The sequence below is a fragment of the Scomber scombrus genome, chromosome 5 (assembly GCF_963691925.1).
Source record: "Scomber scombrus chromosome 5, fScoSco1.1, whole genome shotgun sequence".
Lineage (NCBI taxonomy): Eukaryota > Metazoa > Chordata > Actinopteri > Scombriformes > Scombridae > Scomber > Scomber scombrus.
This window is the reverse complement of record NC_084974.1, coordinates 14,842,934-14,869,680: the sequence shown is the minus strand read 5'-3', so window position 1 is coordinate 14,869,680 and position 26,747 is coordinate 14,842,934. Positions and strand designations below refer to the sequence as shown.

At 40.3% G+C, this 26,747-nt stretch overlaps 1 protein-coding gene across 1 annotated transcript in view; it reads right to left on the bottom strand.

The window, feature by feature from the left end:
• The window catches only part of ppp1r37 (protein phosphatase 1, regulatory subunit 37), a 42,471-nt gene extending 15,767 nt beyond the window's left edge, over positions 1–26,704 (bottom strand). Inside the window, exons 1-3 of the mRNA XM_062419638.1 lie at positions 26,673–26,704; positions 24,957–26,592; positions 8,632–8,729 (exon numbers count right to left, since the gene is read on the bottom strand). Of these exons, the coding sequence (XP_062275622.1) occupies positions 8,632–8,729; positions 24,957–25,704 (846 nt within the window). The 5' untranslated portion in view covers positions 25,705–26,592; positions 26,673–26,704. The remainder of the gene's footprint in view (positions 1–8,631; positions 8,730–24,956; positions 26,593–26,672) is intronic.
• Positions 26,705–26,747: the final 43 nt, after the last annotated feature.

The following is a 26,747-nucleotide window of genomic DNA, read 5'->3' as shown; positions in this document are numbered from 1 at the left end:
GAGTTGGTGTTTTCCCACGAGGAAGCAAACTTTGCTTCTCACATGTCGAAACTTTCTCATGACACATGAGGCAACTGAATAAATCACAATTGGAGATTAAAAACAGAATTAAACTCGCAGGACACGTTTGCTCAACACACCTCTGCAGTTTTTCTACTGCATGCTTGTCAATTGATGCCTTTACATGCACTTAAATAAAAAAAAAAAGGTTACAGTTGAGAGCTGATTTAATTGTCAAGCAAACAAGAAACCAGGTTTCCATAATTGCAGTAGGGGATTAGAGAAACCTGATTGCGCCAGGTAGATTTCTATTCTGCCTTGAATATGTGTAACCAGGTTTCTAGTCGGCTTTTTTATTTTTTTTAACTACGCGTGAGCATAACATTAGACTGCAAACAAGAAAAGCACAGTGTGGAGCGGCTAGATGACAGGAGAGATAGTTACATGGAGCGATGCATCCTCATTAAACTGAGACTAAAAACAATCCTGTTTTTCCACTCTGCCTGTCTTACTTGCTGCTCTTAAATCTGGTTCCTGTTCTGCTGCATGCACATGTAGATTTACAGTAACTATATTTCTACAGTGCACGTGCATTCCCCGATTACCCATCTCATCTGGCTCCTCTTAAGTAACGTGATTATATAGGTGCATGTAAATTTGCTGAGTGTGTGTGCTGGCTCCACAGGTTAAGTACTGAGTGTGAATACTGAGCGAGTCCCAGTGATGGCAGTTTAGATAAGAACAGTGTAGCACCCGTAAGAAAGACTTTACCACTCTTAAATGTGCCATTGTCATTCAAACAGTCTGTATCTCATCTATCCTGTGATGTAGTTTGACACCAGAGCATCACAGATCAAAGGGTACAAAGTTATTTCACCTCCTGCCCTGGTAAAACACCCACACAAACATTCAGAGAGCTGCCCTCGAAACTATGTACCAGCAAATCCCCCTCTCTCTAGTTGACTGCCCGGCCCATTCAGCGTGAACTCCATAACCTCTGCCCTCGTGCCACGCTGCCATTACTCATCTGTGTGTGACTGAACATACTGATGCTGGTTTAGTTGTACTTGGGAGTTCAAGGTCAGCGCTGCATGACTCAACAGGTCCCAATTTGTTCCGAATCATGATAGTCAAAAGTGTGAAAATGACTGAACTGCTCATTTTAAAAAGGGATAAAATGAAATATTACAGAAACAGAAAGACGATTCAACTGTATTTTCCCATCAAATTTGGTGAAACATGGTCTAATTCAAGAATTCTCGATGTTGTTCAGCATCCAGATGGGGTCGTAAATGCAAGGAGATTTTGACCAATTTAACAGCAAGTCAATCTTCACCTACAATTAACTCGGGCACCTGTCAGCGAGAATGACTATCAGTGTAAATACCTCTCTGACTGAGCTGCCAGACCCCAAAATAGTACATGACGCACATTGTGCCTCTGCATGAGTGGTGGTATGGGTGTGAGTGAGTATGTGTTGTTGTGGGTGGACCAGATTGAGCCACAGATTCACTTTCTACTCTTTGTACATTAAATGCTGTGACTTCTGTTATATTGTCTCTTTATGTTTAATTTGTAGCTTTTTGTTACTGGAGACGTTCGGACTTGTTGTCCTGTTAATGGCCACAAAGTGGACAGAAAAGACAGAAGAAGCAGTCAAATCATTGGAATAAAAAAGCAGTCAAGCTATCTGGGACGAGGATGTAATAATAAAATTGATGCTTTTCTGGAGCGGTGATGCTCTATGATGCTGGTAAATAGGATGGAGACCCTGATGTGTTGACATGTGGCAGCGCTGTCTGTGTGTGGGCTTAGAAAACATTTTGTGTTACCCTTTAAGGATGAAAGACTTTAAATTGATTACATGATGGACGGGTCACAAACATATAGTGTTTGTGATATATCAGTGTTCTGTGAATATAACAATATCCTAATGAGAACGAACAGCGGAGTTTCATTATTTATACCTTGCAGTTGGTCTAGATCAACTCCAATAGTCAGGTGATACTTCTAGACATTACATTGAAAAATTACTTCAATATGAAACAGTGGCGCACAACAGATAATGTGATATTGATATGATAGTCGTGTCTTCCAAATTTGTACAAAAGGAGGCTGCATTCCTCAGTCATGTTTGGAGAACTTTGAATTAAGATTGGGCTATAAATTGATATTATATCGATAATGTGATATGAGACTACATATCTTTTTAGATCAGGGGATGCAATCTTTACTATCAAAAGAGCCATTTTTGCTCCCTCTCCCACAAAATAAAATTCGTCTGAAGCTGCATAACATATTTGACACCTAAAATGAGGATAACGCAGGCTATAAAGTTTTATATAGTTATACTACAAAAACTATAGTTCATGTTGTATCAATGAAACTAAAGAACTAAAACAAATAAACTGTTGACATTTTACTATTATTTTTGCCTGCTATAACAAATGAAAACACCAAACTCTTATAAAGAGGAGAAAACAAATCCACTTGCATGTGAAGGCCTACTTTGAAATAAATTAAACACAGAACTATATGTAGGCCTGCTTGAGTCCTCGTTATACTTGTGGAAAATGAATAAAATAAAAAGTAAATGGTCTGTGCTTACATAGTGCCTTTCTAGTCTTTCGACCACTTAAAGTGCTTTTCCGTTACAAGTCACATTCACCCATTAACACACAGCAGGGGCAGCCACACAGGGTGCCAGCCTGCTCATCAGGGGAAACTAACATTCACTCACCCTTGGTGCAGCTGAAATAAATAAAACATAGACCTTCAACCTTCAAAAATACGCTAGTTTGGATTTAATTATGACTGAAGTCCATTTCAGTCCTATAAATATAGGCTCTCACAGCAGTTCTGAAATCACTCTTTTTCACTCATCTCCAGCTTGATACTTTTCAGCAAATACTGTGAGCTTGTTCTGGAAATGTTTTTTAACATAACATTATTTGTAATTTCTTGCCACATATCAAGCATACAGGTGAGCCAGCATCGTTGGCAGTGAGAGCAAATTAATCTGTCCATGCAGAATTAAAGTCTAAAGTAGACGTAGTAGCGTATTTTAGATGACAAAATATTTTTGACGTGCGCATGTTCTGTTTGACCCTTGTCCCGGCCTGTAGTTTGGGAAATAAGGAAGCGATGCAGCAGTAACATTTTGAATAACAAGCAGAAATGGATAAAGAAAATAGTCTTATGAACGGCAAATTCAGCTTCAAAGCCCTGCCAGATGCTCATCCACACCAAAGCATTATTTGCATTTATTGTCGATGTGAACCGAGTTACGACCAGAGTATGTCGAGTCTCAAATACCAACTGCTGGCCAAACAGACAGCTGATACAGAAAGCCCTCCTCCTGCTCACCAAAGTCAGACCTTCGTCCTCCACAATGTTAACTTATAGAGTTGTTCATGCGTCTCAGTTGCAAACTATCTAGTGTGGTCTGCCCTTGGACAGTGGGAGGAGGGCTCTCTGTATCAGCTGGTCGTCATGTTATGCTTTCATCAGATTTTTTGAGCATGCAGTATTTCATTGTTCTGGATTGTTTCAATAATAATAAACATACATTTGAATAAAGCAAGCGTATGCGTCCACTCCAATGTTGATAAGAGTATTAAAATCTTGAAAAATATCCCTTTAAAGTACATTTAGAACAAATAAAAAAATGTGCGATTAATTTGCAATTGATCGCGAGTTAAAGCTGCAGTTGGTAAGTCTTATAAAAGTAACTTTTTGTCATATTTGCTAAGACTGTCACTATGTAAAGACAGCATTACATGAAACTAGTAATCTGTAAAATAAAAAAAAATAAAAAAACAGGCTCATTTAGCCCCATCTATTGCTCCTACTGCAAATTGGCAAATTGCCAGAATCCAACGCGACTGGACAACAAGAACCGATCAGATCCAGGATGGTGTCTGATGGAGTGTCTGACAGCTGTCAATCAATGCTCACGCACACAGCCCCCTCCCCCTTCCTCCTCAGCTCGGGAGAGCGGCTTCAGGAGCGTAGAGAAAGTAATGGCGCAGCAACAAGAACAATCAGCGAGGACAAAACTACCGATACCTCCGTTACCAACAACAGCATACACGGTTCTGGGGGAAGGGACTTTGGAGGCAGAGCAGGAGTGCAGCGGAGAGGGAGGGGGAGGGATCTGAAAGTTGTACTTCTTCAAATTTGACGCTAAGTCCTCTCTCTCCTCAAAGTTACCGACTGCCGCTTTAACTCAAGACAATCATGCGATTAATCGCGATTAAATATTTTAACCATTCGACAACCCTACTTTTTTATTTCAGTGTCACAGTATCACCTCAAACTTCAAGATAAGAGCTGTTCCCTTTTAAAGATGAATAAAAATAATAATAAAAAATAACTGATTTTTTTTGTCAAAGCTACAGGGAGCCACTGCAGAGGGGCTGAAGGGTCCCATGCAGCTCCAGAGCCATGGGTTGCCAACCCCTGTTTTAGACAATAATATCATATCATCATAATATGGCATAAGTATTGTCTTGTCCTGGTTTTAAAGGCTGCATTACAATAAAGTGATTAATTTTCTGAACTTACCAGACTGTTCTAGCTGTATTTGCCTTTTCCCACTTAGCCATTACATCCACATTACTGATGATTATCACAAATCTCATCACGTAAATATTTTGTGAAAGCACCAATAGTCATCCCTATAATATTGTTGCAATATGGATAGAGGTATTAGGTACTTTGAAATGCTTTGTTAAGATACATTTTAGTCTAGAAATGTTTAAGGGGAGCAGCCCTTGAATTAGGACAAAGCTCACATGTCAGCTGAACGGCCTGTCTATTTAGCAGGAGAGTGCTTTCATGGCACAACTGAAGAAGATGTCTGCACAGCATTTATGCAACCTATAAACTAAAACTACCTTATTCCAGTTATATTGTGCAAGCATTTAGGGAAAGCATATTTCTACATATTATGAGAAAGCAAGTGTGCACCCAGGCTGCATGCGAGACATTGCATAATAAGAAAACCGCCGGTCCTTCTGGGACTTGCAGCATTAGAAATGTGACACAAGGCCTCCAAGTGTCCAGGTCTTAAGACTCCAGTGGGAGTTACAGCAGAGCAGGCATTCAACATGCAGCTGCTAAATAGTCACCCTTATAAACACACAAACAACTGGCCTGAAATGTACATAACCTGTAGGGCCTCTGGCAAGCTGCCACGTGTACTGTACAGTTGGACTTAATAAAGAAAGCATTTAGAGTGAAAAAAAAACAGTAAATGGCCGAACTCCTCTTGCTAACCCCCCTCTCACAGGCCGACCATTTGGTCTGACTGGCTTGTTTATATGGCGGGTTACTGCAGGGATGACTAAGCAGAAATGAGAGGGAGCTGTAGTGGACCAGCAGACTACAGCTATGGGGAGGGATGGAAAGTCGCCAGACATCACAAACATGAGTAATCACAAATGGAAGAAATATAAAAAAGATGTATAACTGCAGAGAGGAGGGAGGGAAGGAGGAGGGACACCCGTGTGATGATCAACAGTCCAGTGGAAATGTACCCAGACCATAAGACTATATGAAACCATGAGCAGCAGCTTAGCACACTGATGTGTATTTCCACAAGCAGCTGTGATGTTAACCCAGCTTCTCTCTCATAGCTGACCAAGCGTGTGATGATTTCTTTGTAGAGTCTCTCAGATCACAAATTTGTTCCCACCAGGGGCTCACTTTACTTCAATTCACGCACAGAGACACATCTGCAGGTACAAATTTGCAAAGCTCTGGTGGCGAGGCCCAGTGAAGGGTTTATGAGTCTGTGCTGCGGGGACTGTGCGACAGAAAAAACAGGAGAAAGTGCTAATGTGTCCCTGCTGCAAAGGCGACTGCTGCCAACTGCTCCGTCCCGTCAGTCTCACTAGACGGGATTCTGTTTGGTGACGGGATGTTCACACACAAATACAAGCAGAGCAGAGACAGTGTCACCCATATATTTGTTTATGCACAGTTGTCAAGTATCAGAGTTACCAGGTCCAACGTAAAATTTCCAGTAACAGCTGCTGGGGAATTTTTTATTTACATAAACAAAAGGGAGCATCAGGTCTTTATTATTTTTTCTGACACATCCACAAAAGACGGACTATAATGAGAAAGGTCTTTATCATATTCTTTATGATGACTTGAACTCCTCGACGGTACACCAGAGTCAGTGGTGAAAAGCATCTGACTATAAGCACTGTACATATTTCCATTTGATCGTACTTTATATACTTCCACCGCATTTCAGAGGGAAATATTGTATTTTTCTACTCCACTACATTTATTCGACAGCTTTAGTTACTTTTCAGATGAAGATTTGAAACAATGGATAATATAGCAAACTTTTGACAACACTGCTAAAGATGAAACCAGTGGTTTCAAATTTTTTGGTTATTTTCATTTTACAAAAAGCAGTGTGTAGTTGGGTCACATTTCAGATGTCTATGAGTTGTTAACAGCTCCAGAAAATCATCATTTTTCCCTCTAAACTTATCAGGTGGTTTCAATGAATATTCAAATGATCCAGAAATCAAAAATTCCAAAAAGTCCAAAAACTGAAAAACAAATTTGTGTATCAGAGCTTTGTTTTTTCTTCTCTCCTCTCCCATTAATCATCTCACGACCCCTCAGACTTATCTGGGGACCCTTGTTTGAGAGGCCCGACCCCTAGGTTGAGAACCACTGGACTAAACTAGCTAATTATATATAGGATAGTACTTGAAACTATCTTCACCTCCGGCAGCTACAAGAGTAACATGCTGCTCTAACACTGACCCTTCAGTATTAATAATCTAATGATGTCATATATAATAATATATCAGTCAGAGGGATGAAATAAGGACTTTTGCTGCCAATACCTATGTACTTTCACTTAAGTAGGATTTTTCATGCAGGACATCTAATGGAATATTTTTTACATTGCTGTGTTGGTACTTTTACTTAAGTAAATGATCTGAATACTTCTTCCACCACTGCAGGGAGTGTTTCCCTTCATCTGCAGTGGAAACATTGTCAGTCTATACTAAAGACCGACAATTTGTGGGTCAGTTTCATTGTCTAGAAGCAGCACAAACACCACAGGACACTCAAAACCTGCTTCCAATGCTCCTGTGCAGAAAGGCCTCTTTATTCTGATATATTGGCTGGACGTGTATCATTGTCTAGTATTAAATTTCCAGCATCATTACGATGGTTGGTGGACAGTAGTCTACGTCTGCTTGAGAAACTGTTAAAAAAAGGCTTTTATTCATATTTCCTCTCCCTGTTTCTCATCTATCATATTCAGAGGCAATTTAGCTGAAATAACTTGCACATAAGGAAAACAACTGAGTGTATTATTAATCCCAACACACATCAATCATGTGCACCAGTTCACAGACAAATGCACGAGGTCGGCAAATATAAAAACAAACAGCCCTGAGGCTTCCCTCACTGGATTTGAAGAACTGCTTATACAGAGGGATTATGGGACACATGACTGTGTGCTGGCTAACTCACAAGAGAAGGCAGGGGGAAAAAAAGACATGAAACACCCGCCTGCCTGTTTGGAGTAGCAACCACACTTGTTGGGAAAAATGCCTGCTTCTACTGGATTCGACTATCATCATCAGCACTTGTCCGGAGTCATGCCATGGTGCATCACGCTGCGCCCTAAAACCACATGAACATCCTTTTGAAGTGTTGTCGTTACAAGAAGAGAAAAAATTTAGGGGAAAAATCTTGGAACAAAGTTTTGTTTCACCTCACAAACAGGAACTTTCATAATTACAAAGAACTTTTGGGTGACCAGGACTTCATGAAGCTTTAGTTTTAGGCACTTTACAGATGTTACTCTGGAGATCCTATTAAAAATAAAATGAAGGAGTGGAGGATCCTGTAAGTTTCATGAATATTTACATCACTTTATTTATATTATACCTCTTGTATAAGCGTGACATCAATATCATTTATTTTACATCAATCGCCATTTAACAAAGACTATCAGTAATCATGAAAAAATAGAGACTTAAAAATGAACAAAACTATGAAAACTTAAATAAAACATGCACTTTTTGGTTCCTACTGCAAGTTACAATGGTTTTGGGAACCATCTTCTTATGCTTAAGAAAGGTTTATAAGATGGGTTTTACGATCATCTTAGCCTCAAGATGCTTTTGGGAAACGAGGTCCAGGGTGGTTAGCGTAAACTTCTGCAATCAAATAGCAGCAGTTTGCAGCTTCACGACAGCAGTAACAAGGACTGCAGCACACGGGAATTACCTACGTCAAATTGCAGAGAAAAATGTGAAAAAGCAGGAGTTCAGCAGGCTGGGGTTGTGATGGCTTTCCACACAGCCAAGAGATTTAGGAGAGGATTATGACGCCCCACTAGAGGTGGCAAGTTTTAAACAGCCTTTCTCATTCAGCACCATTTATATATCAATATTTTTAAATATCAGCGTTTCCTCACTGAATGGACTGAACATATCTTCATGTTCCTAAAGCAAAAATGTTATAAAACAGCCACATCTTTACAAAAATCAATGAACACTAGTCTGGCTATGATGCCAGTGTGTGTTTGTGTGAGAGATTGGGCTGAATTTGTTTGTCCATGTGTGATAAATTGAGCCTCACCTGTATCTGCTTGAGCACTTTGGGAATGGGTTTACAGTTGAGCTTCTGACAGGCCTGTTTGTAGGAGGAGAGGATCTCGTCCACCGTCACATTCTGAGCTGAAAAACACACACACACAAAAAAACATGAGGTAAGGATTTAATGATTTTATTGCATGGTTTCTTTCTACACACAAAAATCAGAGTGACACCAAATATGTCCTTGTTATGTTTGTTTGTGTCATTTAATATCGTCTGATATCTGCTGATACTCAAAATTCATTATGTTTGTATTAGTTTTTTCAACATAATACATCTGCACAGTTGATGCCAGCTAGTAATCCAATTTATGTTTCACAACTTAAGTGTTTCACAGCTATCATATTTTCTTCACTGTATTACAGGATTTTGCATAATATCCACAGAGAGGAGTGTCAGTGTGGATCTGTTGAGGCAGGGACTTTGGTACAGAAGTTCAAACACACCACTTCTGAGGTGTGGTGCAGTTTCAGATTACCCAAAATACGAACAATATGTTTTTAATAGCTACAAAGTGTCCCTGCTCTTATTGCTTGCTGGCAGACATTGTTATATCATTAAGTTAACTGATGCCTATTTATTTTGTGTGCTCTGCAGTTCACTCGTGGGTCACTGGTGCCAGACTGTTTTCTGATAGCTGCATTTTGAGCTTTGAGCTGTGAGACATGGCTGAATCGTCCCTGCAGATTGTCTCGGGACACTGTATCCCTACAACAAGCGACTCTTGAGAAAGATCAAAATAATGAAGTCTAGGAAAGAGACACACTTGGAAAATGTTCTCTTTTTAAGTGACCTGTTTGTGTGTGTCTGCCTTGGGGAGCACTCTCTTGAAAGAGAGGATTAGAAACTGTGACCCTTTTAAGGGCTCCCCTACTTAAGTTAGCAAAAAGAAGGTATTGTTCTTGGTGTGTGTGTGGGTCAGCCACTGCTGCCATCCCAGACTGTTGCAGGGGCTAACTCCAGTCAGATGACTGGGCAACATTCAAACACTCTGTTCTGGCTGAGAGATGAAGTGAAGCACTCGCACAGAGGAAGACAGCAACAAGGAAGGAAAAAATAGTTCATGTACGCAGGAATGTAGAAAGGTCAGGACATGAAATTAAATTAAGACAAATAGGATGATATGCATTTTAGCAGTTGACATTTGGTACTTATTTCAAATCCTGTGTATTAGGTGGTGTATGTAGATAAATACAGAGTTAGCAGTGCATGCTGCTGCAGACTGTAACAAACAGTACAAACACACAGGGTGGCTCTGTGTGTGTGTGTGTGTGTGTGTGTGTGTGTGTGTGTGTGTGTGTGTGTGTATGACTTTAAGCATTTTGATTTCTCTCCAAGGTGAGACTTTGCCCGCTTCATTTTTCAGTCGCCTCCATCTCCTCCCCCCTTTGTCTCCCAAATAGAAGTTCATCGCCTACCAACTGTACAACACAGTGACAGAACAAACTGGACTAAGGAGAAAAACTGTTATTATAATGTAATAACAGTTTAAAAATAAAACCCCTGTTTCAGTTTCAGTATTATCCTGGAGAGTAAACCTAATGCTCTGTACAGATTGAGGGAAGCCTCCTCTTAAGGCAGTCAAGTAATAATAACCTTCTATAAATAACAAGTTATAGGACATTGCTGGCTCGGGGCGTGTACATTCGTATGATTGAATCTGTGCATATCTGTTTGTACGAGCAGACATCAGAGTGAGTGACCGGCTGGTGGGACAATAAAGAAAAGAGACAACATTCAGGTTAACAACTCATAACCACCACGAACAGCCGAGCATGTCCGATCAAACTCTGTGTTATTCATCGCCTCAGTGAAACTTATCAACGTCAGACCACGGCTGAAAATGACTCCTACAGGCCGATACTGCGGTGAGTCCGAGGTAATGATGTGCGGGGGAGGGAAAATGAAAGAGCGAGCCAGTGTCGTATGAATGCAACAAGAACGGCAACAACACATCTTTCACTTGTTTTCAGGCCCAGACCAAACAGCCACCAGAACGGAAACCAGTCTGGTCTTTGATCCTCCTACAAGGCTCCAGTACATATGTGCAGTAGAGCTGCTCCCTAAAACCTCTATGATTTGATTCATCATCGGTTGAGAGTCTCATTTTGTCAGTTGACTTGCTGCTTTTTTTCCCCCTAACTGCGTCATTGTAAACAGAGCAACACAAGATAAAAGCATGACGGGCTTTAAACTTTGACTGGTCTCAAAATGAGCTCACTACAAAACAAACAGCCACTGAAATAGAGAAACGGAGGCAGCGAGATGCAGAGCGGTAAGCTGAATGTTTTGGAACTTAAAAAAAACAAAAAACAGACACTTGTACAACCTGCTGTACTGCTCTCTAGTGTGACCGACTGTGACGGTGCCGTCAGCAGCCACACAGGAGGGACGGCAGGGTTTTCTAACTGAACTACGACCAGGAAACACTTTTGTTTTCTTTCAGTTTGTAAATAGTCTGATAGTTTCACATCACAGATAATGAACAAAGGAACTGAAACATGATGAGTGTTAGATGTATAACACGATACATAATATTACAGCTGTTATAGGAAACTCCAGTTCTGATTCGATTGAGTCAAACTCAGTTTTTCACAGTGGTGGGATGGGAATTTGACTCCTGTCCTTCCCTCCTGGCCTTTAACTAATTTCTTCACTCTAATTACCGCTGTACAATGTAGCCAATGACCACATGAAGTAAAAAGCTGCCGTTAAAAAGAGAACAGTCTCCGTTTGTAGTACGACAGTCTCTCATTACTTCAAGAGGTCTTCACTTCAATAACACCACAAGCACAGAAGACAAGATACGAAAACAGGAAAAAAGGAACGAAAAAAGAAAAAATCAAATCAAATTAAGAAGTTGGGTAAACTCTGTAAATGTAAATCACTTATAGATATAGACAGATTAACTCACTGTTTAATAATACACTGTGGTGTCTGCATACATCGACGTGTTAACATGACATTAACATGACATTTTTCGTTAAAGTCAGAAAATGACGTTGCAGCTGAGTGCAAAACTTGTAATGCGCAAGTTTCCCGTGGTGGCACAGATCAGGGGAAGTTTAATACGACCAACCTCATTGCGCATTTGAAGCAGCATCACAAGAAAAAGCATGAGGATTTTCGCAAGACCACAGAGGCGAAGAAACAAACCGCCGGTTCCCTCAAACAACCAACGCTGTCCGAAACATTTGCAAAGCGTGACAAACTCCCACGGGACGGCAAAAAGGCATTAGCAATAACAGAAAAGATAGGCCAGTTTATTGTACTTGATGACCAGCCCTTGTCTGTGGTGAGTAATGTCGGGTTTAAACGCTTAATTGAGCACCTCGAGCCTCGCTACATTATGCCTAGCCGCCACTACATTGTTGACAAAACAATACTCCTGTTTGAGTCATATCACTTGATCAAGCCTTTTCTAACATCCCGCGCTACAAAATAAGTAATAAAAGTATGTATGATTCATGCTGATATCGGTATCGGATCAATATCGGCCTATACCCAAGGCTGCAATATCGGTATCGTATCAGAAGTGAAAAAGTTGTATCAGGACACCCCTAGTACCTACTCAACGTGGGCAGGGTCGTCATAGCACAGCTCCGCAAAACTGCCTTGACTTCATTTTATACGCGACACAAACACAAACAATGGAGGACATGGAGGCGATGGTGTACTTGCTGCTGTATGTGGCTTTTTGTCACACACAAAGCAAGAAAATTGAGCCGAATGGCTGTAACGCTGTTGCCGGTATTTAAAAATGCCGGGTTTGATTCTTGTGTGGGACGGCTCATGACTCTTCCAGTGACAACTCTTCTGACCAATCAGTGGCCGTCGGTCTGTTGACGTCACATTTAGTATCGGCTTGGCTCACTTGGAACCTCGGCAGAGCAGGTACTAAGAAAGTACCAGGTACCAGGAACAACCCATAATGAAAACGCAAAAAAAAAACCGAGTCGAGTAGCGCTAGAACTATATAGTGGAAAAGCGCCATAACTCATCAGTGCCTGATCACACAATAACACATAAGAAACAGTATGAAGTAAAGATCTATATCTGCAGCTTTTACAACAAACTGAATAATGCAAAAAAACTAAAACAACCAAAAACTTAAATAACACACTGTGGTGGTTTGGGGTGTGAGGTACAACCAAATGATTAAGTTATAAAAATCTAAAATACATCCATATGAATCTGACTAGATTAAAAAATATCTTTTATCTTTGCGTTTGTGTGGAAAAGCAGGCACAGCTACACATCAGGAACATACACAGACTTTATGAGGGCACAAAGGTGGCAGAAACAGCAACATACTGTATGTGAGGGTCATTTTTAGAGCAGTACAAGTTAAAATGGATTAATATGAGGATGGCTCCACAACTTTTTAAAGACAGTGTTTTAAAATAAAATAAATGTTCTTAATCTTGTGTCCCTGGGTTAATTGTTCAGTTATTATTTGTTATATGCTAATAATATGTTTGAAAAACTGAAAAAACAAAACCTGATCATGTTTACTACAAAATCACGTCTTGATCATTGGACGTTTGATGCTTCATCTTGAACTCAGGGGCCTAAACAAAAATGTATCCGCCAAATTTGACTTGGGGCGACAAGCTAACCACACCCATCATATAAAACCACACTTGACCGCTTGTGGGTTGTAGAGTAGCTGGCAGAGAAACATCACAGAGGGAAGTGTGTTATTTTACTGAGCGAAAACCTTGTTTTCATTTCCAAAAGAACTTGATATGAGATGTGATTCATTCATTTCTCCCTCGCCCTCCTTCTCATCTAACAACGTGGGTGAGGGGGAATGTGTGCCAACAATCCCTTCACAGCTCTGTATCGCGCTGCGTTCGCTGCACCACGCCTACTTTTTTAGTGGTCCAAACAAATGTGTAGGATTTGATTTAAACCCTTCACCCGCTCACATGATCTGTTCCACTGGGAAATACATCACAGCACAGTTGCTAAAGATTCTCTAACTTCTGTTTCACTGTGACTTTAAAGCTCAGTTTCTTCTGTTGCCCTGTTTCCATGGTTGATAATAGAAATGCTTTTCTCTACTGGTGTGTTAAGTGTGCAGTCTTGTGAATTTGTACAGTACAGTGTTTGTGCGTTCCAGTGAACACGATGTCCTTGGAAAAGTGTTATTGTGCAGAGTCGCTGTGGAGCAAAAGTGTGTGTGTGTGTGTGTTTGTGTGTGTAAACATTTCCTGAGGGAAGGTGGGGTTTAGGGGTGGGAGTTGGAGGAGGTCCCATGCTTAGTGCACAGTATGTTTTTTATAAACAGCCCCTTAATTAGAGAAACAGAAGAGGTGAGAGATGTAGAAAGAATAAAAAATAATGTTTTTTTTATCATCACTGTACTCAATAGCAAAGAAAACTTGGTTGAACATCTTAAAGAAAAATAAGTACACTGCATAGATAAGAGACAAAAAAGAAACAGTGGGCTCCTCAAGAGTCAGATGCTTGATGTTAAATAGAAATCAGAGATGTGTGTTTCAGCTCTGCAGGGTCATTAAGAGCTGAGCTACAATTGTTGCCTGCGTTTCTGCCTGCTCGGTCTCTGTTTTATTACACTCCCTCCAGTGTTGCTGGTACATGTACGGAGGGAGTGGCGATGAGGAGGTACGCAGAAGGGGGAGAGAGAGGGAGGAGGATTAGAAGGGAGGAGAAATGACTGCTCAAAACCAACCTTTAAATCAAAGATGCTATAAAAATCCACTCGTGTACAGTATATTTTAGAGTAATGTTTTTTCCTTAACATATTCAAATAAACAACCAAAAATATGAGTATTTTAGGCAAAGTAATCCCTGTCCTGAAGCTTTAACACATGTTCACATGGCAAGAAACATCATCAATGAGTCACAAGAGGTCCATTCAAGTCCTACGCAGCTGAGTAATGAGCTTTTTGGCTGTCATCTGTACTGTCATCCCATTTCTGTACTTCTTTATTTCCCAACTGATTTAATTTTGTGAAATGAAAAACAGGTTTATATGACAAGAAGTGTAAAAAAAAAAAAAAGAAAAAAAAAAAGAGAAGCGGAGTAATCAGCTGTGAGTTATTTTCAATTGCTTTCAATAATGCTAATTAGATGCTGCCAGCTTCTCTTATCCACTCTTTAAACCAATGTGACACAGTATCATTTATTTCTGATTTTCAATTAACGCTGCCTAACGAGCCCTGGCACACCAGTATGACAACTTGTCAAAATGATGCACTGGTATTAAAAGGCAGCAGCTTCTCTTTTCCTTTTTTTCTGCACAACATAATCACAGTGTTGCAGTCAAAGCCTCTACCACCGCCCACAAAAGGTCAGCACAAATTGACCCGAAGAGTGCCCACTGTGTGAGTGTGGGCTTTAGCACCAGACTCACGTTGTGTTAGTTTTACTGGGACAGATGAGCGGACTGGTGTATGAATGCTTACTAAACTGTTGCGATAACAAGCTGTGTATGAGATAAGCTGAAATTTGATGCCCCATTTTAAATGTCGGTGAAGCAAGGAGCTATTTGTTGCATAATGGAGGCACAGAAGATCAATAAACAAGCTACAAAGGATAAAATGTTGCATGTAACGGCAGCACACAAATTACAACACTTCATGGTGTTTTTAATGGTTTAATTCAAACAGGGAGAAGAAGTAGGAATTGTCAAAAGTTTGTGGAGGACTATGAGCTTTGCTCATTTATCTAATTTCAACTTTTCACACCTGACCAGTTGTTGCAGAAAGCAGCATGTCAACTGGATTGTTGGTTTTGGAGGTTATGATAAAATTAGGCAAAACCGAAATCTCCCTGAAAAACTTCTGAAAGAGCTTTCGACTGCTTTCAGTCCTTTTGAAGAACATCTAAAGCAACACGAAAAGGGCCTTAACTGTTTTCTTATGAAGCTCTTCAAAAGCATTTGATGTCGATGCCAAACCTTTAGGGCCTGTAAACACACAATTCTTTTCTTGCAGGGAGCTGAAAGCTGTCACCTGCCTGTAAGCTGCTGTCATATGAAGGTGCTGAATGAATGTAGACAGCCTTTAATGCAGCACAAAAGCATCATCATGCCAGCTCTTGCTCCATATATGCACAAGAAATGATCAGGATCACGGATGCTGATTCTTTGCACACCTTTGAGGGTACATATAAAGTTATCGGAATCGTTAAGTCAAGTCCGACCCCAATTTCAGTATATGTCTGTTATCTTTCTCAGTTTTGCCACGTTTGTGCCTCCATTATTTGTCTAACCGCTGACTGGTGTGCAAATACAGTATCAACAGGTGCTACGCTTTCTCCTCTCACTCCTACGAAAAAAAAGGGGAAACAAGCAAAGACAAGTTTGCATGAATGTAGAAGGAGACGCAATATAATTGGCAGAAACTGGCAACCGAGAGACCCGGCACAAGGAGCTGATCCCAACAAGACGTGAAAATGCACAGCTTGAATCAAGTCTTGAATTTCTTCTGTTTGACTAGTCTTCCCATTCTGGTTTAACTAGTTAAGTGTGATACAGGATACTTTGTGTCGAGAGTTTATGAAAAAACTTTGGCAGAGACTGGGAATGTGGTGAAGATTGCACCACCGGCCTCAGTCAAGCTACTGCAGATAAACACCAGACCAGACCACATCTGGAAGTGCACGCACATTTGGACTTCCTTGAGAGAATAACACTAAGTTACATAACAACGTGCTATAAGAAAGAGGCCTGTAGTAAGAAAAGTGCAGTGAGAGGTAGTCACAAAGGCACTGACCTAGCCGTGTGTGAGGTTTCTGGAAAGAGGCCTTCACCTTGAATTGATCAATTTGACGTAATCTGTACAGTTCAAATGTCTATAAGGAAACGTAATAGCCAGGAAACCAGTGTTGACAGGTTGCATGCTGTAAGAGGAAATTATTCGCAGCCAACAGTTCAGAAAAAGGTGCTCGAATAGAGAAGATTGAACACACAGCACTTTTAGTGACACATGGAGGCCAGGTGTCCAACTAGCAGTACTCAGGGTTTAATCCACTCTGTTTCAGATGTATGGCCAAAATCTTCTGCAGTCTTTAGAAGATTTGCTGCCCTACTGACTCAAACCATTGATGTTTGACGCCATCAGGTAGTTGTTGCTGTCAGATGAAGACCTTGACAGGAAATGTATACTTATTTGTTAGTTTGACAATTCATTATAAGGTCAAATCACGTCTGGTTCCCTTCGTTTTTGTTCGTCCATCCACACAAAAACTGAGCTTTTTGGAAAACAGTCTCCAGAGTGATTAAATATGACAAAACTGGCCACGCATTTCAGTGTGTGCAGCAAAACCAGAGCTTTTGGCAAACTATGATTTAAGAACTTTACAATTTGCGCTCTTAAATCCAGGTTTTTCATGAGATGCTGTCAGGTGTGTGTGTGGGTATGGCAAAAAAAACAACAGTCCCATTTCATGAAGAGATTGAGACACAAAAGAGGCTTCCAGGATCCAAAAAGTACGATGAAAAATTGGGTGACATAAGGCAGACGGGGGTGTGTGCAGCAGTCAAGTAAAGAAGCCAACTTTCTGTCGCCTCTAACCGACTCTATGGGCACTCCTTTCAAATGTCAATAGCACTAATCACATAGTGCAGGTTCTGACATTAAGCTGTATAAATGTTTATTTTAATAGACGACTTCGCAAGCACAAAGCAGCAGCACAGCAACAGAAAAAATGTGTCAATGAGAACAGCTAAGTGATCGCAGAGAGCAGATTTAACTAGCTATGACTCAGAAGACTTACCGACTATGTCTGTCCGACTCCTTAAAAGACGGGTACAAGTGTGGATGGAGATCTTAAAAAGTCAGGGTGGACTCACATGTTTTTACACGCACAAGGAATTTAAAATTTCAGCCAGCTTAGTGTGAAAGAAGGCTAAATTGAAAGCATGAAGTACACCAATCACCTACATTTAAGGGTGACAAAAGTTTACCACATGGCCTCAGCAATATGTGACGGCACCTCACAGGTGTTTTGGCTGGATGTCGATATGTGTCGGGAGTGCAAACACACAAGAGTCGTCAGCTCCTACTTAACATGCAAGTGTCAGTGTTCAAAATAGCCCTGCTCTCCCGCTCTCCAGCCCCCGTCTCATGCCATTTCACACTGCCGTGCTGCGGATGGTGACAGCAACGTCATTCACACATGACAGTTGGCTGTCTGGCTGCTCAGAGGTGGGGCAGCAGACGGGCGAGGATGTGTGGCACTAATGCTGCTGCTGTGAGATTTGACCAGTCTGTATGACAAGTCGGTGACAGCAGACACACAGAGGAGATAAAAGTCCAAATTTTACAAGGAAGCTGCTCCAACCAAGCACATTTACGTAACCTGAATTGTGCTGTTCCAGCACAAGCCTACACGAGGCAGAGGGTCAAAAGTAAGCGATGTAAAGTTGATGACTTCTCCTGGTGTGGCTCAATAAATGGTGAGACTTTGCTGGAGTGTGATTAAGCAAAAACCTGGAATTGATTTTATGCCTCCTACAAACACAGACCCATCAAAACACCCTCAAATGTACGGTATTTTAGATCCGTTTACACATTACAGCAGACAAAACAATTACAGCTTGACAGGAAATAATATCACAGCATGTCTACGTTGCCTTCATGGCTTCAGTGGTTTAAGATGTTATGTCTGAGCAACAACAGCAGTCTGTCTCTCTGTTTGATAAACTACGATGATGCTTAAAACAACAGAAAAACAGAGCAGCCATTTTAAATTATCTCCCACATGATGCCAGGCCTGAGTCTGAGAGAAGGAAAGCTGTCAGACCAGCTGGAAAGAGACGTTATGAGCAAGCAACAGTTTGTATGCTCATTTGTAAAATGAAAAGGCATTTTGTGCCACGTGTGCTGAGAGTGTGTTGGTAATATTTGTCACCGCAAACCACCTCAGGAGAGATAAAAAGGAAGGGAAGAGCAAGGAATTCCTGTTTGACAATGACACAAAGTCCTACAGCGACATCAGGGCAGGATGAGAGATCACTGATCATCACAGAGAAATACTGGCAAGTTTTATGGAGACTCGCATGTTCCACATCTATTCTGCCATTTACTATCAATCCTCAGCTTTATATGACATATGGTTCTCAAATACACAATGCAGAGGTGCATGTGTAGCATAAACAGGCCAAAATACATAAAAGATGAATATTTAAACTAGAGATAAACCAGCAGGCCGATAGTATCCGCTGATATTATCCTATGACAGACATATCAGCATCAGCGTGTATTGTTGGTTGGAATTAAAAACACTAATTTAAAGTCATCATTAATTAGTTTATCTGGCAGACTCTGTTTGAAACAATAACGGGACATTTTATTAAAGTGTTCATATTGTCCTTCATCATACAGATGCACGGTTGAGCAAACTTTTTCAAGGACAGTGAATCAAACTACTCTTCATAATTTAAACAGCTGTACATCTAAACACTCATTTAATGCTATTTTTTAAAGCAATAACTTAGTTGACAGCTTTGCAACTATCGTACATATTACATAAACACTGATACAGAGCATACAAACATGCAAAATGATAAAACTGTCAGTTTCATTACTGATTTTTGCAGTATTTTCTATTTCAGTGCGTTATTTGCCTCACTGAGTGTGACTCTCCAGGGTTTTCTTCATGTTTTCGTGGAAAATGGGGTGTTAATGACACCTCCATGACAGCTGACATTATCAATCTGATAACGCTAACTCTGCCAGTTTAAAGGGCGGGCTCACAATTTTCTGTCTGTCCTCAAACAACAGTCAGGTGCCCAAATGGACATAGACCCATGTTTTTACTGCTGTAATCATTCCTCCTGTTCATAAGAGCTCATTTCATAATGTGATTTCAATGTAAGTGATGGGAAACTAAATGCACAGCTGTCCTTCTGTATGTAAAAGTTTTCTTCAGCCATCCAAAAGGAACCAAATCAAGTCAATTTCTTTCAAAGTTACTGTTATTTTTTTGCCAAATTTCCCTTTTTTTCTTCAACAGGAAAACACTGCTGTTCGAGACAGAAAGAATGTTTTACTAAAAAGACTAAATGTCCAATATCCACAATATGACTAACTCAGATGACTCATATTATTTTAAGATAAACTTAAAATACATTTTGGCACCCATCACAGTGAAAGTGTATTTGGAGATCTTCTAACAGTCAGTATGAAAAGGAGGAATGATTACAGCGGAAAAAAACGGTTTCAATGTTCATATATGCTGACTGCAGCTTTAAGACAGACCTGAACACTTATGGTCCACTTATCTAATATGCTATATTTTACAAAGTTTACAAAAATCCAGTACTGTTCTGGCTTCTGGTTTCATGGGTCACAGAGCCACTAATAACCTGGTGCCAAGTGGGCCTCGGGTCTGATGACACGAGACGGAGCTGCACGTAGGCCAAAGAGTTTGGTTTGCTTGTAGGATAAACGGTCATTACTGTGAAGGAATTGTTTGCACTGCAAGTGAAAGGCTTCAAAGTTATTTACACACAAGGCTGTTTACAATTAAGTTATAAATATTAACCTTTATAGCACACACACTGGAGAGCACTATTATTCAGTGTGGCTGCTGTGGAAAACTACCTTGCATGACTTAACAAAAACAACCTCTGGAGATTTAAGAGTATTTGTGGTGACTGATAAGTCTGATAAAATAAATGACCTGGCACATGCTTCCAGTATGATTCGTTGCTTTTGTAAAGACGTGCTGTGCTGATATAAGCCCGAGCTACACCTAGACTGAATTGGCCAGCCACACAAAGACGAGGAGGAGGAGGAGAGATCGGGAAGGAGAAGTGGAGGGAGCAAGGGGAAGCAACACAGCATGTTGGGAAGTTCAGGAATCTCAGGATATGATGTAATATTTGCCCAGGCCTGGAGGGAAAGAACAAGCTCTCCTCAAGTCTTGACAGGGAGATGGAGAAGAAAAGAAAAAAGGGTTTTTAGGTATGATAGAACCTAACCCTGAGCAAAATTACATTAACATATTCTCCTTTTCCCCTTAGAGAGACTGTTTCCTTACGAGTATACAGATTAAATTCAGCTCTAGAAAGTAAAATAATGCAAATGTGTTCTTAAAAACTTCAACTTTTGTGTAAACTATAGCCTCACACCTTGCACGCCGGCTGATATCACAAAACTGGACGATGCCAATTCTGTAAAAATTAGAGCAACAAGAAAGAAATGGAAATATGGCACTCCAGCTGGCTACTATTGTTCCCTCCTGAACATCAGGTGTTTATTCTGAACGGCAGCTTTTCTGAGCTCCATAAAGTTAACGGCTGTTGAGAAGCTTCATTCCTGACATCAATTAGAACAAATTTAATACCCATCTAGCAAATTCGTCCTTCTGCTTTACAGCAGTAACTCCACGCATGGATGAAGCTCCAGGCTCTGTGATCTCAGGCCCACCTCACTGTTACATTTCTGACAGGAGACATTACACAGGAACGTGGAACGTGGAGAACCCGACACCAGATCAGCAGATAACGTGTCTGGACGGATCATGGATCTATTGTGTTGTGGTGCTCACTCCTCGCTAAGTATCAAGAGCCTTGAGCTACAGATTCAGATGCATTTCATTTCCTGGACTTTGTCTCAGACTCACACATGCACACACACACACACGCACAGTGTCCCATGTGAGAGCATGATCTCAAGATACTAGATGTCTGAACAAAGGAACAGATATCTATATGAGTGTAAAAGCTTTGAGCAGGCCACTGCTGACACACTAAAGGACAGCAAGTATTTGCAGAGTTTAAAAGTTTTGCACTAAACGTATTTTCGAAAATGTAGGTATAAAATGCAGGCACAATTATCTGTAAAACCGCAATGATATTAGCAATTATCATTAGCGCCAACTAACAATTATTTTTTATATGGATTAATCTGTTGCTTATTCTCTCAATTAATCAATTAGTCATTTGGTCTATAATATGTTCCTAAAGGGTGAAAAATGACGATCAATGTTTCCCAAAGCCCAAAGTGATCAGCCAAAATGTTTTCCTTTGTCCTGACTGAGAGTCCATAACCCAAAGACATTTAGATTACTGTCAGAGGAGACTAAATAAACCAGAAAATATTCACATTTGAAAAACTACAATCAAAGAATTTGGACACTTCTGCTTAAAAAAACAACTCAAAACGATTTATCAATTATCAAAACAGTTTAGGGTTAATTTTATGTCAAGTGACCGATTAATCACTTCAGCTCTAAAGGAAATTATTACATTATTATGAGACACAACATGAAGCTTAAAAAAAACATTGGCAAAAACATCCATCAAATCATAGCATTGTCATGATTTGATGGACTTTTTGCACAAAGGACTTAGTGACATGTCAAAGCAGGAAAAATAGTAAATAGTATAAATAATAGTGAACACTGCTTCATTGTTACCTGTGCTTTTCTTGCAAAGACAAGTCCAAATGTGTGCTGTGAAAAAGGCCAGTTTAGCTTAGCTGTTGACAGTGATTGATCTATCGCACTGTTCGTTTGCTTCGCTGTAATTTATCAGAGCAGCAAGTTGCAATGTTGGGGGAAAAAGAAAAACCTGTGTGTCAATCTGAGTCTTTAACAACAATCACACATAAAAGATCACCTGAAATGTAAAGATTTAGTCTAAAAGCTTAACAAATGACAGCATTCACTTAACCCTTACATACTGTTCATAAGTATTCCTTTATAATTATTGCGTATACCAAAATTGGAGCCACTGTATTTTAGTTTCTTTTTTTATATTATTTTACTGTACTTTAGATTTGACCCTATTATAGTGAAAATACACTCATAATCACACTATATTATCATCTTCTGTTAAACCTAAACAGAGAACATAACAGTCATAATTATTTCTAAACTTTAACATCCTTTATCATGAATCATTTTAAATATATTACCATTTTTTGGATATTTTAGGCCACAATATTTCAGGCTTAAAAACATACAAAATGTAAAAGTACCAGGCTTGGAAGTTTAAATCATTACATTTCTGCAATGATGTATTCCCTGAAAAAGGATTATAACAAATAATGAATAAATAAATAAATAAATGTACCACAGTGTTATATCATAGCTTATATTAAGGCACATTTTCAGCACTGCGAGACGTTCGTCTACCTCTATATCAAACACACAATCAGTTGGACCTTTGGAACTTAAATAAACTACATGATAAATGTGCCGTGCCAAATAATCTGAGCCCACTCTGCAGTCATCTAGATACTTTTCTGTTCCCAGCACTGTGTGTTTCATAAGGTCCCGGAAATCTTGGCTAACTGCGTTGGACTTTGCCCCCGTGGAGCTTGGCTACAGATATTTCACGTCCAATTTACTATTAGACTGGATGCCTGGCATGTGCTCTGTAATGGCTGCATAGACTGATACAGAAAAAAACAGAAAAGCAACAGTGACAAGCGAATGTCATGTTAAGTAAAGTGGGCAAAAAATCAATATAGTTTACAGTTGAGCTGAATGTTAAAAGAACAAATTGGGGTGGGGGACTTAAGGATCTTTTCTTAGTGGCTGTCTGGCTGGTTGAAAGGGTTTTTATTTTAATTCAGCTGAACATGAAGCAGTATTGCTCATAGATATTAACCTTGCTGCTTTTGTGCGTCTTCCCACCGTCCCCTCCCCCCCGTACGGACATCTCGCGTCACTGACCTTTGCTTTGGCCTGGCCTATATTTCTGGTTTTATACATCAGTGAAAAAACAACAACAACAACAACAACAACACAGGACTCGCAATTGTTTACCCATTAAAAAACCATCAAAACAAATCTGACCATCTTCTCCCACCGTAGTCAGCTGTGCAGCTATGTCATCACCAGCTTTCACACTTTGTACGTCTTGTTCATTAAATCATGTTCATTGTCCACACCAGATGAAGGGGCAGATGAATCATGGTCAGATCACATGAGATGTACCAATTCCTCCAAAAAAAAAAAACTGAACATACGAAGTGTACTAAAGCAAGCCAACTCAGCATTAAAAGAAGCATAATGCAATAAAACTATAATAAAAAAACAAATATCAGACCTAATAAAGGCAGATTATCAGTATTATTAGGCTTGAACCATGACTTGTGAGCAACTAATTGAGTTGGACATTCCTGCAATAAAAAAAAGGCCTATTTTTGCGTTGCCTATTTTTGCGTTGCCTATTTTTACACCCTTTTTGTACAATAATGGTTTTTGGGGTTTATTTTACATAAAAACTGCATTTAGTTGTACTGGTATTTACTCAATGGAATGAAATGCAATGACAATAAAGTTGAATCTTAACTAAGTATAAAAAAAGACAAAAAAATGGAACTCCACAAATACTGATACTATATTTTTCTATTTGTGTTCACATTATATTTGATTATAGTCATAATGAATGCAAATCTTTATATAAAAATACATCAAATATACTTTATCTGTATGATTGTTGATTGTAGATTGCTTTCTAACTTGGATCTACTTTCCCTACAGATCTGTATCCTGTCCTCTCTGATCTATTTTTGTACTGCTGTAGTGCTAAACTTGCCTCCTGGGGATCCATAAAGTTTTCTTATCTAAATGCGTGGCATTTATTCTAAAATATATGCATATTATCACACGGAAGATTCACTTAAAAGATGAAAAGGTAGCTTTTCTTTTCATTATGACTTTAAAGATTGGGTACATAATATCAGCACAGTAAAGGCAGTGCCACATCCTGCATGAGCGTTCAGGAGGCGTTCTCACTGGACAAACAGGAACCGACAGTGGTAAAATGGCACACCTCAAGGAGTGGTGGGATCCTCTAACAATACAGCACACAGCACAGCCCTGGGCCTATATTTAGATATATAGATGTACTTAAGCTGTTGAAACAAACTAACAGACTACACTATTGTGCTATTTATTTGTCTATTTAAAGTAAAACTTCTGTTTGAAAAAGGGGACGGGGGCACAGGTGCTGCCTGGGGACTAAATAGTGAACGTGAGGTGTGATCTTGCGAGAGATAACGAACTTTGAAAGAAGACACAAAAGAACATTCATCTAACAGACCGCATGATCGATACACCTCTCATGTATCAGTGTCAACATCCATACACCAGTCGCATGTTCTCACCGACTACACGTGGAGCACGGACCATGACAGTGCACATTTCTACCCCAGTATTAGCAGCTTTTTACATATGGGGTTTGAGAAAAACGGAAAGCTGTTAGAAGTCCTATGAGACTTGATCCTGGCTTGTTCATACAGCCACAACATCAAACAATGAGAATAAATAGAAACTCAATCACACATAAAGATATGCATTAACACTCAGTATTACCATGTCTCCAGGGGTCCTTGGGCTCCACTGCTCCAGAGACAATATCCTCATCTGTGGGAAACGTCACATGTTTGCCACTTGGTTTGTGTTTATCGTCCCCCTCCTGCACCACGGGGTACAGCACAGCCTGGTCTGAGGCTGAAGCTTCTGTGCTACTTGTCTGGCTTGCCTCTGACAGGCTGTCTGCCACGCTGCCAGCTGGGGCATCTTGAGTTGTCAACTTTGAGTCTAAAGTATTGTCTGACAATGATCCGACATTTGTCGATTCTGCCTCCAACACCCCGCTCTCATCGAGACTCAGATCCACACCAATGTCCATGTCCCCGCCATCATCCCCTTCTCCCACAACAAACTTTGCAGTGTCCTTATCGTCCTTCCTTTTCTCCACCCCAATATTGTCCTTATGCTGCTCATCATTAGAAAAGATTAAGTCAGTGGGATTTGCTAAAGCAGGGTTGTCTTGAGCACTGCTCTTTCTATTTCCATTGACCTCGTCAATTTCCAGTGTGTCTTGTGCCTGGTGGTTATCCTCCTCCGCCACCTGAAGGTTGTCTGTGAGCTGAGGCAACAGGTACGTTTCAGAGGCCTCTGTGGGAACATTTTTTTGTTTTTCTGCGTTACTGTCCATCATCAGTTCAGAGATCCGGGGGATGACCCCGTCGGTGTTGTTGGTAGTGTTATGTTCATCATCCATGTTACTTTTTGTCTTTACATTGCACAAATCTAAACACTGCTCTTCGATATTCATGTTTTCATTTCCAGTGAAACTCAGTCTTTAACTGTGCCAGACAGCCTGGATATTAGGTTAAACAGTAACTAAGGATAAGTCCGTCTCTGGCCTTCTCACTACAAGACATGTAGATGTGCACCTATAGTGGTCCTTTATTGACCAAATTATATCTAAGTGCAATCAGAAAGTTATACCTATGTATTGCCCGGTTAGTTTTTTGGGGGGGGACAAAGTGATTTAAATTATATTTTTCACTAGTCCAAATCAAAAGTGACTTTGTTGCATCCTTTTAAATGTAAGATAAAGTGCAATTCCACACAAATATCAATACAATAAATATGTGATACCAGTGAGAAACACTGTCTCTGTATTTATCTGACAAACTAGGCAACTTTGCTCAACTATCACCAAGTCAGGCAGCCTCAGCTACCACTTAATAATTTCTGTTAACCGCGTCCTACTGCTCCCTGGTCGTCAGCACATTGCCAGCAGTATTTAAGAGGACCAGGACAGTCAGCTGGAATGAACAAGCCACTCAGGGTGCCTCCATTACGCTAGCAGAGTGAGCTCAGAGCCCGACACCAAACCAATTCATTTGCATGAATTTGAGCGAGCTAATGTTAGCTAGCTTGCTAAAGTTGTAGCCCAACAATGACACTCAGGCCCGTGTACGGTCGCATCACTGCTGCTTTAAGCTCCCCCCCGACAAAGTCCATTCTTCTGTGTCAAGATACAAAATATTTTCCGACTGTGTGGCTCTTGTCTCACCCTCTGTCGTGCTGCAGCTCGGCTCGCATCACAAACCTCGACCAGAGGTGGCGAGGAAAAAAACAGGCGTCACAGTCCGAGCAAAGAGCATGTTTCTGTGGCTAATGTTACCGCCAGGGATCCGAGCCGAGGACACACCTGCCGGCAGTAACAATGCGGATTATAATTAAGTTATATTAAACGATATACGGATCGTACAGGTGTCGTAGATAACTCACTGTCCGGGACAAGTACGTGGGAGCTGTTTTTGTGTGGAGCTGCCTTTCGCTAGCTTGTTGAAGTCCAACAACTGT